Source organism: Delphinapterus leucas, chromosome 6 (assembly GCF_059928025.1).
Source record: "Delphinapterus leucas isolate spDelLeu-1000000601 "Yukka" chromosome 6, BTC_Dleu_Yukka2, whole genome shotgun sequence".
Classification (NCBI taxonomy): domain Eukaryota; kingdom Metazoa; phylum Chordata; class Mammalia; order Artiodactyla; family Monodontidae; genus Delphinapterus; species Delphinapterus leucas.
Window position 1 is genome coordinate 10,550,685 of NC_143134.1, and position 19,712 is coordinate 10,570,396.

The following is a 19,712-nucleotide window of genomic DNA, read 5'->3' on the forward strand; positions in this document are numbered from 1 at the left end:
GGCCAGGGCCAGGGTTGGGGCTGGTCAGTGGAGGGAGGCTGGGGAAGAGGGGAGGCTGGGTTTGTGCGGCCCGGCCTAGGACAGTAAGGAGGAATCAGCCCTAGTGGAGGGCAGCTTGGCCGGATCCCCTGTCAAGTTTGGAAGGCAAGGTGGAATTGAGCAAGTAGGCAGGCTGATCTTTCAAAGAGCCTGGTGAGCACCGGGGCGGGGGGAGGTAACTCACAGCACTGAACACAGTCGCTGTTTGGACGTGTTTATGTGCCTTAGTAGCGGCACATGGTGACCAAGAGTGGCCGGAGGGGATCAGAGGTCCCCAAGATGGAAACACGAGAGCCGGTGAAAGCCTCCACCTCCTGGGCTGCATGCTGGGGCCTCCTGTGGTGAGCCTGAGCCCAGCCCCTCCCCAGGAAGCACCTGACTTCAAGACAGGAGGAAAACACAGGTGCTCCCTGCCCGCCGGGGGCTGAGGCCCCACGACAAGACCAAGATGGAGGAGAAGCTGGGGAGGAAATGATGTTGACACCTTGAGACGAGGCTGCAGCTGCAAAGGGCCTTCATCTCCCCAGGAGGGCGGTGAGCGGTGGCCCTTCACAAACCCCGGGCACCGGCTGCACCAAGAAGCCCTCGTGGGCGACGCCACAGCACGCAGCTCAGCGGCAGCACACGTGTGAGTCGGGGTGACATGCCTGTTATGTCACATCCTGTCTCTCCTCAATCCTGAAATAATTCCCTCACTTAACGAGCCCGGTTTTCCCGCTCCTACAATGAGGCCCGTGGGCAGCGCTGCCCTGCTGTGCCCTGAAAGCAATTCAGGGGGGTACACACCCCTGGTTGTTCAGGAACATTTAAACCCATCAGCTGTGTGTGGGTTCATTTTCCACTGGGGCTGGTCTGCCCTGGTGAAGATTTAAGGAGAGGGGCAGCTTGGGCTCGAGGAAGGGGATTCTCCACTAGAACTTTGTTGTTTCTTTTGAGGTAAAAGAAACTTAGCAGGGGGCCAGGGCAGCCTGGGTGGTTAAGCACTGACCTGTCCCCGGGATGCATGGACCGTCCCCACCAGCATCTGAGCTGCAGAAAGGATGCGGTTTTTATTCTGCTCGACCCTCCAGGGTCTGAAAAGTGCCCTCAGAGAATACGACATGAAATGACATAGAGGTGATTCCAGTGTCACTATTCCTTTCTGTTGAATTCACTGCAGGTTTCTAATTGTGGAAAGCTGTCTCACCAAGACACCACCAGAGTGCACGTAAGACTTTTAGATGGCTCTCTAAAAAATTATATTAGGTTAAAGTTCAACAGAAAGAGAAGAGTTATAATCTACTCCTTGAAAAAGAAACCTACCCCATCCCGTGATGGGGGGAGTCTGTTCAAGTATGGTTTTAGGTTCCAAGAGATTCTTCAAAGTGTACTTTTTACCCTTCACTGGGCCCTATGAATGAAGACATTTAATCCAATATCAATCCTAATTAGCTAGAAGACAGATTTGTTTTCATTTAATTAACGTTTACTAAAGGCTAGTAATCTTTACGCTTCTGTAGGAAGCATTGTGGGGATACAGACATGATTGCTGTCTGCACAGAGCTCACGGTCTGGTAGCTGTAGATTCTCCTATGGTCTTGGGAAAATGACTTTTTTGTTTAGAACATGGGATCATCTGTTAGGCTACCCTGCCGGTAAGACAGGGAAGAAGAAGGGTGTGTCTTGTTATGAAGGGGAAACCAAAGAAAAGACTTAAGGGTTTATGCAATCATATATCTGATAGGGGACTTGTATCTAGAATATCATAAAGAACTATTACAATTCAACAACAACGACAAAAAGACTTAAGGGTTTACCCAGCTTTACCTAAATACTCTTTGATATGAAAAATGACAGGAAATGTTACATCCCACTGCTGATGAATGAGCATATACAGTTTTGTAAGGCTGTGAAATACTGCCTATGCAGAGGAAACAGAGCAAAACTTACGTGGTACAGAATAAATCTGAACCTCATAGTCAGTGCATGGTGTGCACGTCTCGTGCTTAGTCCTGAGTTTCGAGTGGGAAATACAGAACAGCAACTTTACTGATGTGGCAATTATGACAAAAACATTCTTGAACTTGATGAAGACACATTTTTGAACTGATGGAGACAAAGTATCCTAATGTAGCACACTCAAAATAAATATTTGAAAGAGGCTTCAATGTTGCTGTATAACGGAAAGTCTGCCCTCCACTGTCACTGGGAATCATTTCTTAGTAATGGTTTAATAACCTGAGTTTTGTAACAGGACCCTACTGATTAGCTTAGCACAAAATGCTTCAGTCGTTGAGGTTCGGGTCACTGAGGAGACAACCAGGACCAAAACTGGAGGGGTTTCTTGGCTGGAAATTAGGTAATGAGTATAATTTTCTGTAATTTTTTTATTTTTTTGCTGTACGCGGGCCTCTCACTGTTGTGGCCTCTCCTGTTGCAGAGCACAGGCTCTGGACGCGCAGGCTCAGCGGCCATGGCTCACGGGCCCAGCCGCTCCGCGGCATGTGGGATCCTCCCGGACCGGGGTACGAACCCATGTCCCCTGCATCGGCAGGCGGACTCTCAACCACCGCGCCACCAGGGAAGCCCAATTTTCTGTAATTTTTATGACTGATTCACACAAGCTAATGCATTTACCATTTTCCATATTTAAAAAATTCACTTTTATCTGGGCACAGCTGCCCCTGGCTAACAGCGTGAAGGAGAGTTGTTTTTCAGTTTTCTCCTGCTTCCAAGAGGTCAGCGTCCAGCTTCAGGCTGCTCAGGACCTCCGGCCAGGGCTGACCTGCTGGAAGTTCCGTACCCTCCTCAACACTCCTGGGTCCTGGGCACTCAGATTTCAGCTGGCTGTTAGAGTCATAGGAGCAAACCAACCCACACTCTGTACCCGTAATGCCTGATGGAAGCCAAATGTGATTACGAGTCCAGGGCATTTGCACAGTAAGAGAACAATATTACTTGGAAGGATTCTTTCACGGTGCCTTTCCAGCGGCTCCGAATGAGGACCCTTTGAGACTCCTCAGATGCCCCTGTTCTGGAATCTGCCTCCTGTGCCTTCCTGCGTCGGGCAGAGGATCTTTTCCTCACCACTGTGGCCGGCTGTCTTAAGTTCAACACTTGAGATGCTTTCTTAATATAACGTCAGAAGTGCCAGGTACCTCATCGCGGCCTAGGGGCTGGCACTTACCTGCCCGTCCCGTCTTACCCAAGGGAGCGGAAAACAAGGCTATCGAGATCCCCAGCATCACAGGGGTTGTCTGAGCCTTTACCCATGACTTGTTACCACTCTGCGCCTTAGTTTTGGAACTTCTGGACTGTCCCTAGACGTTGTACATTTGGGAGGGAGTATTTCTCTTTGAGACTTCTCAAGGCATGGAGCAACCACGCCTTTGTTCTGTGCTCTGCATCTTCCGGCTGCTCTAGAGTGCAAGGCGTGAACTGGGCATCCCAGAGTTCCTCCTCCAAGACACCTGCCTCACGTTCCTCCTTCTGAAGGGTTTTCTAGGATTTCAAATGTCTGGCTGTCTTCCCTTTGCGTTTCAGAAACCACACCTGTCTGTCTTCATTGTACAAGTCCTTTTAAAGCAACAGGAATTCAGACATCAAGAAACTGACAAATTCCCATATATTTCCATTGGTAAAACATAGTTATTACAGTTGGTTCCAGAGAAGCTTCCGTTATCTAGTTAAGTTTACCGATGTAAAAAAAAAATATATATATGTTCTGGGGTGGGAGGGAGGGAGGTGTGCTTGTGAAAGGGCAACTCAGGGGTCCTTGTACTCATGCAATGTTCTGCACCTTGCGGGTGGGGGTGGATGCACAGACCTACATGTGTGGTAAAATTTCACAGAACTAAATGCTCACACACAAATGAGTGCGTGGAAAACTGGGGTGACCTGGTTAAGACTGGAGAACTCTATCAGTATTGATGCCCTGATTGCGATGGTGTGCAATGCTTTTGTGAGAGATAACCACCGGGGGAACTGGTCAAGTGTACGTGGGATCTCTCTGTAGTATTCCTTACAACCACGTGGGAATCTAGAACTCTCAAAATAAAAGGTCTAATTACCATAGACTGGCATCTTAAAAAAAGCATTCATTTCTCACAGTTCTGGAGGCTGGGAAGTCCATAACCAAGGCTCTGGAAGATTCAAGGCCTGGTGAGGCCGGCTTCCTGGTTCAGAGATGGCTATCTTCTCGCTGTGTCTTCAGAGTGCTCTGGGCCTCTTTTATAAGGACACTAACCCCATTCATAAGGGCTCCACCCTCATGACCCCATCACCTTCCAGAGGCCCCACCACCCAATACCATCACATTGGGGTTTAGGATTTCAATACACGGTTTTCGAGGAGACACAAACATTCAGTCTGTTTGTGAGTATGGCATAATCATCTTATTCTTGTGTTACAGCAGAAAACCTTCTATTTTTAGCTACAGATAAAGAAAAGCATTTCTAGATCATCCAGCTGTTCTGCTTTTATAGTCATACTGAAAATCTCTCATGGATTCAAAATGGGAATAAAATGTCTGATTAATAAAGTAGTCTGGTTATTGAGTTAGTGAACTTGCATGAAACACAGCAATTACTATTGTCAAAGGATGCACAGAGAGTAAAATATATTTAACTCAATCACCTCAAATCCATTATGGGATGAGAGACGGTAACATAAAATAGTTAGATGATATCTAACTATTTATCTGCATATATTTTTAAAAAAACTTGGTTTTTTTTTTTTTTCAGGATCTGGCAGGGTTTCAGAAATATCACTAGTGTATCTCAATAACTACTATAATGACAAAAAGTTAGGAAAGTTGTATTCTGAACACACAAAAAAACTGATCCCAGACTTCCCATATGAGCTGTCATCTTTTTCCTACAAGTGTATTTAAATTTTCTATAATTTCTCAGGTCTTAACACTTTCAAAATTTCTTCTTCATTAGATGAAGACATTTCTACAAATATGGTGCCAGGTCTTAATTTTTGTAATGTTTCAGCTTTAGAATAATCTCAAGTGGAGCCAATATTAAAATGTACCTCTTGTATGTTCAAGTGTCTGCTGCATGGTGGATGAATTTTCTCAGTCTCTAACTGTAATCAAGCATCTTACTTCATGCATAATAGCTTGGTCCACTGGCCCAACAGGTGAGGTAATGCTAGCAGGAAAGACAGGAGACATCATCTGACAGTGAGGGCTATCTGCACAGCTGGTATGGAAGAAGTTCACCTCTTTTCTTCAGACAAACTTGTCCTTTCTTTCCTACTTCATGTAAAAACCTTGAGGTTTAGAACTAGGAATATTTTTAAAGCTTTGGGACAACTTTATTCACCTCATCAAACGGCTGGGTGGAAGAAGTATGCCACAGTAGAAGTAATAATCCATCAGACCTAAAAATCAGAGACGCCGATCATGTCAGGGTCTCCAACGCATGTGAGCTTCATACGAATCATGAAAACTTTCAGGAAAGATGCTGTACGGCAATGAAAACTAACAACAGAAAGACCCTCAATCTAGCTAGAGTTCTATGCGCAGGTAATTTTTTTTTGCATGATTCATGTGAATTCCCATTCCATAATGAGCTTTAAAACATGAGTCCATTATAAGAAAACCTACGCCATTGGTAGTGAGAAATTCGCTTCTTGAAAAATTCATATTGCTATGCATCAACCTTCATTCGTATTTTTTAGTTAATATGAGTTAATATCTTAGGAAAATTCTTATTTTACTCTTGGCGTCTTTATTTTACCCAACAGTTAAATGCAATTGGTGCTGGCTCTGATTCACCTATTATTGAAAAATACCTCAATAAGCCACTTAACACATACATACACTTCTTTCAGTGTGTCATCTCTAATGGTCCTTCCAAAACATACTAATCTACTGAGGCACTTAATTTGCTGGTTCTTTCATTTTTCTGGCAGTTGAACCATCCTTTACTTAATGAGCTGTAGCATCAGGGCATCTCCGGGGTTGGGGGAGCACCTACTTCGCCTACTTCTGCCTCCAACACCGTTGGCAGAAACCATTTAAACTCAAAAGGGTCTGTGCCACATGGCGTGTAATTCATGTAGTGGTGCCAGGAGCACCCACGTTTTTTGGTAATCGTCTCTTTGACATGAATACACTTATAATGTTCATTTGGGGTTGACAGTAAAGGAAACTTTTATTGTGGCAGGACAAACTCACGCTTTCAGCTCCAGATGCTCAACAAGGACCAGTGTGGAACCACTTTTAAGATTTTTGACTCAGCGCTTAAAACCTACCAGCACCGGAGCATGTCCTAAACGTGGTCACAGGCTCTGCTACAGCAGAGATGTTCAAGCAGAGCAGAACCCCTGCGTGTTAGGGACTCTGCCGAAAAGACAGGGAAATCAGAAAACCTGACACTTAGTTTCCAGCTCTGTGACTACACGCTTTGAAAATCACTCAGATTAATATTAAGCCTTACCTAGGCTCCTGTGATTAAGGCCCATGAGAATGCACTATTCCAAAACCTGTAAAAAAAAGAAGAAATTGGCAGCTGTTTGTTCTGGGTCTGAAGATATGTACCAGTCAAAATTACGCAGTTAGAACAAAACTTTCCTATCTTCTCTTCCCTGGTGGCACAATTGTTCATTTTTCCATGAATGCCACCATAGTTCTCTTAAACCTTTTTTTTTTGCTTGACAGAACCTCTGGATCTTAGTTATATGCACAGTTTATCCGGTAACCCATTCAATAATTTCGTTGGCCTCTCCAGATCTACAGCAAAACACTGATTTTCTTTCCCATTTGGTCTTGTCCTTTCTTGTTGTGTTTACATGACCTCATCCTATCTGAGAGGAATCCAGCTTTCAAAGTTTTCAAAGGGCACCTCCTTAGCATATTCTTGGATTCGGTCTGGACTGGGTTCTGTCTAGGTGTTTCGTGTTGGATCTATGACTAATGCCTTCTCCCATGGAATGTTCTGGGTAGGGGAGTTTCCTGGTCTTTGTGGATTTTCTACAATAAGCTTGATGTTACATGTTTAAAATTATTTCTTCGTATAGATAGCCATTTATAAAAAAATAAATGGCTATCCCGTTTGTCAGGCCAGAGTTAGGATTTTTGAATTTGGATAAAGTTTGTAGATTCACGTAACAATTACTTCATTTTTCCCTTTTCCCCAAGATGTGCCACAGATGCAAAAGGTAGGGGTGAGGACTGACTAAAGATTTCTTACCACTGGAAAGAGTAAATCAGGCCACACTCACACAGCCTTGAGCTGGGACACGACACGCTCAGAACACCTGTGCAAGTCCTTTATTAAAGCAACAACCAAAATACAGGATGGCTCACATGTTTTTTTGCTTTTTTGCTGCTATATCAATTTAAATATTAGTCATTTGTTTATACCTTTAAATTATTCTTAAAAGGTGAACATTTATAGCTCACAAATCAACAGTTTGACATTTCCGCCCAGATACATTTTTCCATCTTATTTCCTGGCTTTAACAAAGAAATTCCAGAGCCAGAGGAGCAGCACATCAAACGTTAAGTGCCAGCATCTTCTGTGAGCGGTGCTGGGGTGTCTGAGAGATACACTGAAGGTTTTAATTCCTCGTTAAATAAAAATAATTTATGCCAGAATATTCTTAGAACTATTTGCTTTCTGTTTTTACATTCTCTATGAGCTTCAGTTTCGACCGTGGTATTCTAAGCATTAGTCCCCTTAAAAATAACATTTCTAAAATATCTCAGTGAAAGATCATTATCACCCTCATACAACATTTTCTTGTATAACAGACACTCAGTCCTTCAGAAAGCATAAGAAGCAATTGTTTTTTTCTATTTTTTCCCCACCACTGATTTGTTTAATTCAAACCTTGTTAATCACTGGTTTAACCCTAAGGGTCATTAGGAAGATGAACTCTGTTATCTACTAAAGGATTTTTAAATGAATAGGTGAATGTAAAAATGACTAATACCGTGAAGGTAACAGGTGCTCAAAACACGTCTGTGAATATACAATGAGATTTGCTGGCTATGTAAAGAGTACCAATGAATTAGCTTAAAAAGCAAGAACAGAAACCAGGATTATGATCTAAAGGGACTGCCAAAAGGGTACGTGAAGACAGGTACAGGGAAGTAGTCGCTGAACTGCGCTGGGTATAAAGTAGAGTATCTGAAAGATAAAGTAAATGCTCCATTTTCTTACCCAGTGAAACACTGGGAGGAAACCCCTGTTCACAGAACCACAGGGGCTGCCCTTGAAGAGTTTTAGCACTGGTACAACACTGAAATTCAACCTGCACACACAGGAGTCTCATCTGCCTTTTGAAACGGCTCGTCCGCTGGCTGGGACTGGGGTTTCTGAGGCTCAGCTGGTTTGTGTTGGCTGCACTACATTTAGAGGCTGTCTGTCCAAATCTTGCAAACATTCTTTCTGCCTAACATTTTCTTCACGAGCTAAACAGCTGAACAGCTCTGAGATCACCAATAAAGAACAATCCAACCATTGGATGAGAAATGTTACCAGCCCAGTGAATAAGTTACACAGCCATCCTTCAAGTCAAGTCTTTCAATCAAGTTGCTTTCTTATCTCACATTTGCCCTTCAAAGGAAGTCTGAACAACATGGGATGTCTACAATTAAAAATGAAACACACAACGAAAAAGATAAAGAAGGGAAGGATTCCAGACTCCACTGTGTGGGAGGCCAGGCCTTTTGGCTTGGTTTTGAAAAAAGAAACGCTCACCAGCAATCATTCCGGGTGTAATGACACAGCACAATAATGCTCAGGATGGGTAAGGACATTCAGTTATTTTCAGAGCGATTTCTATACATTATAGATGTCACATTTGGTTCCTAGAGATTTAGTCAAGTATTACTATTTCTTTTTGTCAAGCATGATATACAAAAAGATGAGAATAGATGTGCCCTAAAAATATGAAAATATAATATATAAAACAAAACCATTATAAATTACATAGATTTGCAGTATAAAATTTTTTCCCATTTAGAATAAATACCATCCAAGTTTACAGATCATCTAAGTGAATTAAATATGCACACATATCTGAATCATTTTCAGAACTTCAAGAAAAAAAATCGCTAGAGATATGACCAGATGACTCAGAAACCAGAAACTGCTTACTTTTGAGAATAATGACCTAAGACCCAAAGGACATGGCTTGGGATTTAGTGCTAAGCTGTTAAAATTGCCCAAATGAGTCTGACGTATGCATGTGTGCATACATACACACACACACACGCTCACAAGCAGCCATACTTTTATGGATTTCTATGAAGCTGAACAGTTTATCTTTGAAAAATCAGCCCAAAGTCACGAGGTCATCTCTGTTCCATATTCTAGCAGGAGAGCTTTCCTATTCTGTAAAGAAGCTACAGGATGAACAGAAGAGTGTAGCCTTTCTGGACAGAGAAATCTTCGTCGTAAGCCAGCCTCCTCTTTGGTTGGCTGTTATTCTATCAAGAGCTTTCTGATGCCTTAAAGAGGGGAAAGGTTTTGAAAAATCTATATCATCTCGCCAGTCTAAAGAAGCTAAAACCAACCTGAAAACATTCTTTGGTCACACGTTTCTGCTCCTGCTCCATAAAAAATCTGCCCGTTTTTAACTTTCTATCCCTAATCAGTGCCTAGATGGGAGAGATAGATGACTTTTCCTGTAATTTCCACGTGGAAATGTGCACATGGGTTTTGGTGGAGGGAGAACTCGACAGAATGGGAAAAAGTTCATGCAGTGTCACAAAATGAGTGTGGGTCCCTGCTGTTGCTTTGGGCGTACAGATCCATGGTAAGAATCTGCTGACCTCCATGACAAGTGGAAAATTCTAAGAGGTGGAGATAAAACTCTTCTGCAACCCCAATACAGAAAACCCTCGTCCAGAGAGTGCAAGTGGGAGGTCAAGGTTTCTCTGGACTGTTCACGACTCACTTTTTATGTGACCACCCAAGACACTCCTACCTGATGGCAATGGGTCATTTGAGGCCAAGAGGACTCTGATCCAACTGAGTCTTGTCAGACCACCTGTCACACCAGTTATCTATACATAGAGAAACCCCTGAAGCCAAACCCTCTGCCCTCAGCTACAGATTTAGATGCTTTTGCTGTGAAGGTTGGCGGCAAGAGTATCTAACCTCACGTGCCCATGTCTGCTCCCAAGACTGCTTGTCTCCTGCAAGGGGGGCCATCACAAACTTTCCATAAAACTCTAAAATGTCTGAGCCGGATGGGATCTGGGGACCCAGCAAGTCCCACCTCCGTGTTTGTCAGATGAGAAAGATTAAACCCAGGGGGGTGTCGAAGGTCACTTATCGAGATAGCGAGAGTGAGGACTAAACATCAGGTCTGCTCTCACGATCCGTGTGGCCCAGGGAACCTCCATGGAAACCATGATGTGGCTGTGACCCTCAAGACGACTTCAAGGTTATGGCTCCCCTGCTCATCAATGGAAATGAACTAATACCTCTCATTCTTCCACGATGACATCTAAACTGCAGACGCTGCCCTAATGATTTTGGGTTTTGAGTTTTTGAAACCGATCCTCTTGATTCGCATCAATACTAACTTTCAGCATTAAGAAAATGAGAGGAACCAGAGAGGAAAGTGAAAAATCTTTCGAGTAATTGTGGAGGAGGGCCAGGTGATTCTGCGGGAGAGGGGACCATCTAGATGGAGCTCGAGCCCGTCTGGTCCGTCCCTCTGCCAGGGAAGGAACGGAGGCCCCACCTGCCCAAAGCCTGCGGTGCTTACTGGCACCATCAGACGAGATGCTAGCCTTTGGGTGACTAGTTTTGTCGTTTCTATAACATCATTCTGCCGCACATACAACTGCTTTCTTGTGGGACAAAATTAATTCAAGAATTCTGGCGTGAAATTTGATGCCATCACCCGAACCTTTCACTCTCTCCTTCAAGGGCGGACAAGTTAGCCCTGCAGTTCAGGGAAGTGGGCCTGGCTAGGCGATCCCACGGACCCTCACACTTGCTGCCCCAAACCAAGTGTTTGGGTCACCGGACGGCCCCTGGCGGCCCACATTCTACACCTACATGGATTCCTCAGATGCCTCTGTCTCTGGAAGCAACATGCGTTCCAGATCAAGCAGCAGCCGTGTTTGGAGGATGACGTTACTTAAACGTAAAAACAGCATTTTTCATGGACAGTTTGGGTAAATTCAAGTTTACAGTCTCCCTGCCACCTCAGCTGAGCTCACCTAAAGGCTCTCAGAATCGGACAGGCAACACATTTTTATTTGGCTATTAAAGTGCTATCCTGGGCAAGGTTTTTTTTTTTTTCTCAGTTTCACAACAGTAGCTTCATTGGAAACAAACAAACAAAAAAGCGATGGATGGAGACAGGCCTGGGAAATGACAAAAATCACGAGGCTGGTAACTGCTTTGGAACATTACAGATGACTTGTGGGTATCAGCCCTGACACCAAAGCCTCTGAGGTAAAAGTTTGGCGGGGGGTTTGAGGGGGTGGGGGGAGAGAAATAAGGACAAAGTGGCAAAGGGGACGAAACCAGAAGGAACGATTAGCATTCGTATCACAACGACTTGGTTATAGGGGAAGAGTGAAGGGGGGTTAAAACTGAGAAGAAAGTGCAACAGACCCACGTACGTGCAGTTGCTCTCGTAGCAGACCTATAACTTTTTAAAGGAAAAGCGCTGCAGTGTGCATTGGACAGGGCTCTTGACCTCAGAGTCTCTCACACCAAAAGGGCATCAGTGATTAAGGTATCTGGCAGAGAAGAGCCTCTGAGATTCATGCCGCGCGCACAGACACCTGCCCAAGGTCGCCGGCTCTGCACCCTGCCGCTGCTTGCATCCTCCATCGCGGGGCACGGTCCGGGCACACAGCATGCACGCAGGCGCTCCCTTCTGAAGGGGCCTGGCTCCTACCTACGGGACAGGCGTCTCCGGTAAGGCTTAGCGGCGAGGGCGGACTGCGTCTGGCCCTGGGGGTGGGGGGGGCGGCCCTGATTCTCGGGGTGTGCATAGCTTCTCGGGGGAGCGTTGTTAGACATGGCTTTCATAGACGACGTGGGCATTGCTGTCGCACGCCCCGGCCGGCTCTGTGGCTTCCAGGAGACCTGGGGGCAGGACATGGTCCGGTACCTCGACAGGCGTGGGCTCCTCGGAGGTCAGCGCCGCGGACGTGACCTCGGTGGAAGGCGCCGCGGACTCGGGGGAGTGCTCGGCCGAGGGCTCGGTGTCCTCCTCGTCTCTGGCCTCGAGGGGCCCCCCGTCCCGGTCATCCGTGGGCTCCCTCCGGGCCTGGGGGTGCACGGACACCTCGATGGCAATCTGCTGGGGCTGCTCGTGCAGCGACGAGGCGTCTGAGTCAGCGGTGGGGGACTCGCTCCGCTGCAGGGCGTCGGGGATGGTGTAGACCTCGTCCCCGGTGGTCGCCTCCTGGCCCTCAGGCGCGTGGCGCACGAAGTTCTGGCCCTGCTCCTCCAGCCCTACCACCTCCATGAGCTCCTCCACAATGGTCCTGCAGTTCATGATGAGCGGGGGCAGCGGCACGCTGCGGGCCAGCTCCTCGATGTAGCGGGCGAACTCCATGGTCTTGAACTGTGTGACCTTGGCCAGCTCCAACGTCTTGGCCGACGTGATGATGGGGATGCGCTTGGCGATCTCGAAGGCCTTCTGCAGCTTCTCGGCGCCCTCTGTACGGAAAAACTCGTTGATGGCCTTCTCGGTCTTCTTCAGGTGGCTACTCATCATGCAGAGGCGGGTGATGTTGAGGGCCAGCACCACGGCGAAGGCCACCAGGCACACCACCATGTAGTACACGCCCATGTCCCCCGACGTGAAGACCACCCTCAGCGTCACCGTGTTGTTCACGGTGCCGTGGACGTTGGCCGCCACACATGTGTATCGACCTCGGTCCGTGAAGGACACCTTGGTGATGTTCAGGAGGCCGTCGTGCATCTGCCACTTTCCTGCAGGAGGAAGAGGACAGAGTCAGCCAGGCCCTCCACTCCCTGCAGCCACTGCCCCGCACGTCGCTGAGCATATCTCCCACCACCACGTCTGCCACTGTCGACGGCGCCCACGGTGAACGCCGGCCTCGCCAGACGGTGACGGTGTTAGCTCGCCTAATCCTCACAACTCGGGGAGGAGCTACCAGCACCGGCCCATTTTACAGGATGGGGAAACTGAGGCACAGGTCCACTAAGCCACCTCCCCAGGGCCCCAGTTTGGAAGCAGTTGAGCTAGACGTGAACTCGAGCCCAAGAGGCTGTACTCTTAATACCAAATCATACTGTGTGATTCCACATCCTAGAGAAAAATTAGAAAAATAAACAGTATGGAAAATACTTGCTCTTACTAGAGAATTCCTTAATGTAGCACCTGATATTCTAGCCTGCCTGTGAGCGTGGCTCTACAGAATATATATGCTCATTGGAGAGTTTTAATACTTTTCAGAAGATAAAGTACTTTAGGATCAACATAAAAACTGGAGGAAATCAATTAAATTGTAATTGTTCGCCTGGGTTTCTCATATTGAGATTGAAGTAGTCCTGGTATGACCTCGGTTGATGGAAACATAAATAATTGAGAAGCTACAATGAACTACGTCACTTACCGTTACAAGCTAACTCTGTGGAGATTCAGAGGCTGGGTGTGAATAAGCAACAATTTGGTTTCGCTTTGCAAATAAATCACAGACCCATCAGGTTGAAACCAGGCCTCACACAATGGAGAATGCACACTGAAAAGCATTGTAATAGATAAGAATTCTACCCCCCTCTGGCCTGGAAAGGATCGTTGCCCTGGGAATGAGGTTCTTAATCTGAATTAATCTTTGCTAGGGATTACTCCTTAGTCTGCCTGTGTACCCGCAGGTCAGAGGACCCCGGGAAATGTGATCCTAGCTTTGCCTTCCAGGTCTTGGGTCTGAGCCTTTCTGAAAACCCTCCACCTCCCTAGACTGTCCTGTAGAGAGAGAAGGGTCCCGGCCCGGCCTCAGGGGAGTTCTGAGTAGCAGGACGATCTTACTGCGTAAAAGCACTCGCGTCCCCAAGCAAGCCAGAGGCCTCTCCTGAGAGATGTGGCAACTTAGCGCGTGGTTTCCTTTTAAGGGTGTATTATCGCTTTGTATTTTTTTATTTATTTATTTTTTGCGGTACACGGGCCTCTCACTGCCCATATCGCTTTGTATTTTTTTAAAAAAGAAGAAATTCGTGAGCACCAAAGTGACCAGGGTCTCCAGGGACTGTGGGATGAGACAGCAGAGGCCCCCGTTATTCCAGGTCCTCTGCTCCAAGGACCATCCTTCGGGAGGCTGGCCGGAGCCGTGGGTGCCGTCGGGGACCTGCAGCCCCTCCTCCCGCTGGTCTGGGGACCCTGGCAGGAAGCCTCTTGTAGATGCTGCCACATTCCTCTGCTTCCTGAAGGAACATCTGAGAAGAGTGGTTCCTGGTGTCCCCAAGTACCCTGCTTCTAATAATTCAGCCAGTGTACTTTCCCGAGAGTAGGAAACACTGGTTTGGGAAATCTAGCGCATTTCCGTCTCTTGTGAATGTGTGTGAACAGACCACCCTAGCGCCCGGCCTGTGAAACCTTCTCTCGTCCAGGTGGGCAGAGGCAAGCCTCCCACCCTGTCCGTTCATTCCCGAACATGAAACTTGATACTTCAGTGGCAGATTTATCCAAATAGAGAATAATCTGAGCAAGGGAAATGATCAATTTATTGTCTTAAAATGTGCATGTTTCATCAAACCACACTACAGCAGGCATAGAAAAAAATAACAACTCCGGTTGCCTGAAAGCTTATGATAGATGTGGAAGGTACTGGGTGCCAGAGAATTACAGACTCTACCTATAGGAGTTTCTCATACTGATTGTTGGAAAACAACAGGAAATAGGAAGGGAGAAGGTGAGAAGGTGAGGTTCTTTGTATGAGGAACAGTTAGGATCAATTTGGCCACCTCCTAACCTCCCACCCTCGCTCCCTCTGTGGAGGAATTATTATCTACAAATTCAAGGACACAGAGGAATTATCTACAAATTCAAGGACAGGGTAGGGGGAACCAGGGTGTGGAGGAAGAGCAGAAAGGAGTGCTGAACTCAGAAGGCAGGCACCTGACGGTAACAGGAACAGCTCTCTCCCCACACCTAGGCAAGGTGCTCAGCGATAACTGCACCTAACTGTGATAGAAAAGTGAAGTGTAGAAATGCAGGCCAGTTACAAGATGCCAACAGTTTCCTCTGACTATTCAAAGGGTTTCTGAACTTGGATTTTATAGTTTATCTTTAGGCATGTTTTTTTTTTGGTGGTACGCGGGCCTCTCACTGTTGCGGCCTCTCCCGTTGCGGAGCACAGGCTCCGGACGCGCAGGCTCAGCGGCCATGGCTCACGGGTCCAGCTGCTCCGCGGCATGAGGGATCTTCCCGGACAGGGGCACGAACCCGCATCCCCTGCATCGGCAGGCGGACTCTCAACCGCTGCGCCACCAGGGAAGCCCTAGGCATGTTTTTAATCGTCTATTGATGTATATTTATCTATCCTGGACCCAAACGATTCAAAACAGATACCGACTCAGACACTCCAGAAGTTCCCTGTTGCACGGTCAAAACAGGCACAGTCTGTAATCAAACACAATTAGGTGACACTTGTAGTTCGTTCTGGGGAAACCGGTGAGATGTAGAGTGCATAACTTATTAGTTTGGCACGTATTCTGCTTCTCAGCCCAGGGCCGTGGGTCCTTGGACTAACATCTATCATATACCTTATCCAATAATTAACCTTGTTTGTTCCGGAAGCCCGAAGCCCAGCCATGAATCTGCGAAGTGACTATATTTGCCTAATGATAAACCACAACAATGAATCACATATGATTATCCTGAAACAGGCAGGTATTACCCCTAATAGGAGCTGTGACACTACAGTTAAATAACTGAGACCCATCTCTCTGCCAGCAAGTCCCTGTTTCGAGTCCACGACAAGGACACCAAGACATCCCTCTCTTCAGAGTTCAGTCCTTCACTGTATTTCTCTTGAAACAAAACACACGTCACATTTACTTTATGGATTAAGGTACTAGTAATGCTGCTCAGGCTTCTCAGGTACGACGAGGTAAAGGGAACGTGTGACCTGGACTAAACATTCTTTTGCCAGATCTCAAAGCGAGTCTTGGGAAGCCAACACACACACACACACACACACACACACACACACACACACACACACACTCATTCTGATGACAGAAGATTCTGGCCTCAAAAGTGATGTATGTCTGTATCATGTCCTGTTTAAAGGCGGATACATTCCTTCCTTCCTAGCAACTAAGACTCTAAATACTTCCTCTCAGCCTCAGCATGACCTTCGATTAGTGAGAAATAAAGATTTCTGCATGTTCTCCTGCTGTATGCAGCCCCGAACACTATGAACCCCACCCTGGGGGTCCTACCACATCAGCAGGGGCCCAGGCTCATGGAGAATCACAGGCAGCCGCCCCACTAGGGTCGTCTCGAGAACACTCCTGGGCCACATGTTGCCTTTCTCCTTAGTCTGTAAATACCTTGTCCTGAGACCCAGCCTGGAAGGTCTGACTTCAGCCATCAGGAGGTCGAGGGAATAAAAAGGGCCCCAGTGACTGTCACAGGGACCTGAAGACCCAGCCACCTGGGGCGGGGAAGCTTGGTGCTGCAGCTCCAGGGATGATTTTAAACTGGAGTTGAGCAGGGATGTCACAACCATGTGCTGAATTCTCACTAAGCTGCATCATTTCAGCACAAGTAAACACCTAAAATGTGAGCCGCTGACACTGAGTCACTTCAACAGGCAATGATTTTGGAGGAAATGCACAACTAAAAGATCCTGCATGCCACAACTAAGAGATCCTGCATGTCCCAGCGAAGATCCCACATGCCACAACTAAGACCCGGCGCAGCCAAATAAGTTAACAAGATTTATTTTTGTTTTTTTTAAAGGCAGATGTTGAGCCATCACTTTCTGATTCTAATACCAAAGATTCTGTGTCAAACGTTTCCCTGACAGACTGGTTCAAGATGGCCGACTAGAAGGACGTGCTCTCACTCCCTCTTGCGAGAGCACCAGAATCACAACTAACTGCCGAACAATCATCGACAGGAAGACACTGGAACTCACCAGAAAAGATACCCCACCTCCAAAGACAAAGGAGAGGCCACAATGAGACAGGAGGAGGGGCGCAATCCCAGTAAAATCAAATCCCATAACCACTGGGTGGGTGACTCAGAGACTGGAGAACACTTATACCACACAAGTCCACCCACTGGAGTGAAGGTTCTGAGCTCCACGTCAGGCTTCCCAACCTGCGGGTGCGGCAACAGGAGGAGGAATTCCTAGAGAATCAGACTTTGAAGGCTAGTGGGATTTGATTGCAGGACTCTGACAGGACTGGGGGAAACAGAGACTCCTCTCTTGGAGGGCACCCACAAAGTAGTGTGGGCATTGGGACCCAGGGGAAGGAGGAGTGGCCCCATAGGAAACTGAACCAGACCTACCTGCTAGTGTTGGAGGGTCACCTGCAGAGGCAGGGGGTGGCTGTGGCTCACCGTGGGGACAAGGACACTGGCAGCAGAAGTTCTGGGAAGTACTCCTTGGCGTGAGCCCTCCCGGAGTCTGCCATTAAACCCAAGAGCCCGGGAAGGCTCCAGTGTTGGGTTGCCATGGGCCAAACAACCAACAGGGAGGGAACCCAGCCCCACCCATCAGCAGACAAGTGGATTAAAGTTCTACTGAGCTGTGCCCACCAGAGCAACACCCAGCTCTACCCACCACCAGTCCCTCCCATCAGGAAACTTGCACAAGCCTCTTAGATAGCCTCACCCACCAGAGGGCAGACAGCAGAAGCAAGAACTACAACCCTGCAGCCTGTGGAACGAAAACCACATTCACAGAAAGTCAGACAAGATGAAAAGGCAGAGGGCTATGTACCAGATGAAGGACAAGATAGAACCCAGGAAAAACAACTAAATGAAGTGGAGATAGACAACCTTCCAGAAAAGGAATTCAGAATAACGATAGTGAAGATGATCCAGGACCTCGGAAAAAGAATGGAGGCAAAGATTGAGAAGATGCCAGAAATGTTTAACAAAGACCTAGAAGAATTAGAGAACAAACAAACAGAGATGAACAATACAATAACTGAAATGAAAACTACACTAGAAGGAATCAATAGCAGAATAACTGAGGCAGAAGAACGGATAAGTGACCTGGAAGAGAGAATGGTGGAATTCACTGCCGTGGAACATAATAAAGAAAAAAGAATGAAAAGAAATGAAGACAGGCTAAGAGACCTCTGGGACAACATTAAATGCACCAACATTCGCATTATAGGGGTCCCAGAAGGAGAAGAGAGAGAGAGGACCCGAGAAAGTATTTGAAGAGATTATAGTTGAAAACTTCCCTAACGTGGGAAAGGAAATAGCCATGCAAGTCCAGGAAGTGCAGAGAGTCCCCAGGCAGGATAAACCCAAGGAGAAACAGGCTGAGACACATAGTAATCAAATTGACAAAAATTAAAGACAAAGCAAACTTATTAAAAGCAACAGAGGAAAAATGACAAATAATATACAAGGGAACTCCTATAAGGTTAACAGCTGGTTTCTCAGCAGAAACCCTACAAGCCAGAAGGGAGTGGCACGATATATTTAAAGTGATGAAAGGGAAGAACATACAACCAAGATTACTCTACCCAACAAGCGTCTCATTCAGATAAAATGGAGAAATCAAAAGCTTTACAGACAAACAAGAGCTAAGAGAATTCAGCACCACCAAACCAGCTCTACAACAAATGCTAAAGGAACTTCTCTAAGTGGGAAACACAAGAGAAGAAAAGGAACTACAAAAACAAACCCAAAACAATTAAGAGAATGGTAATAGGAACATACATGTTGATAATTACCTTAAATATGAATCGATTAAATACTCCAACCAAAAGACACAGACTGGCTGAATGGATACAAAAACAAGACCCATATATATGCTGCCTACAAGAGACCCCCTTCAGACCTAGGGACACATACAGACTGAAAGTGAGGGGATGGAAAAAGATATTCCATGCAAGTGGGAATCAAAAGAAAGCTGGAGTAGCAATACTAATATCAGACAAAATAGACTTTAAAATAAAGAATGTTACAAGTGACAAGGAAGGACACTACATAATGATCAAGGGATCAATCCAAGAGGAAGATATAACAATTATAAATATATATGCACCCAACACAGGAGCACCTTAATACATAAAGCAACTGTTAACAGCTATAAAAGAGGAAATCAACAGTAACACAATAATAGTGGGGGACTTTAACACCTCACTTACACCAAAGGACAGATCATCCAGACAGAAAATTAATAAGGAAACACAAGCTTTAAATGACATAACAGACCTGATAGATTTAATTGATATTTATAGGACATTCCATCCAAAAACAGCAGATTACACGTTCTTCTCAAGTGTGCATGGAACATTCTCCAGGACAGATCACATCTTGGGTCACAAATCAACCCTCAGTAAATTTAAGAAAATTGAAATCATATCAAGCATCTTTTCAGACCACAACGCTATGAGATTAGAAATGAATTACAGGGAAAAAAAATGTAAAAAACACAAACACACAGAGGCTAAACAATACATTACTAAATAACCAAGAAATCACTGAAGAAATCAAAGAGGAAATCAAAAAATACCTAGAGACAAATGACAATGAAA

General features: G+C 46.1%; 1 protein-coding gene across 5 annotated transcripts in view; it reads right to left on the reverse strand.

The window, feature by feature from the left end:
- Positions 1–19,712, reverse strand: part of MFAP3L (microfibril associated protein 3 like) — an 86,828-nt gene that overhangs the window by 36,431 nt on the left and 30,685 nt on the right. For 3 of the 5 annotated variants that reach the window (XM_022594874.3, XM_022594873.3, XM_089912691.1), the window contains exon 3: positions 11,235–12,950. In XM_022594874.3, coding sequence (XP_022450582.1) covers positions 12,022–12,950 — 929 coding nt within the window. In that variant the 3' untranslated portion in view covers positions 11,235–12,021. Of the gene's footprint in view, positions 1–6,467; positions 6,514–11,234; positions 12,951–19,712 lie in introns of those variants that run through there. The other 2 variants (XM_089912692.1, XM_089912693.1) reach the window with 1 other exon arrangement.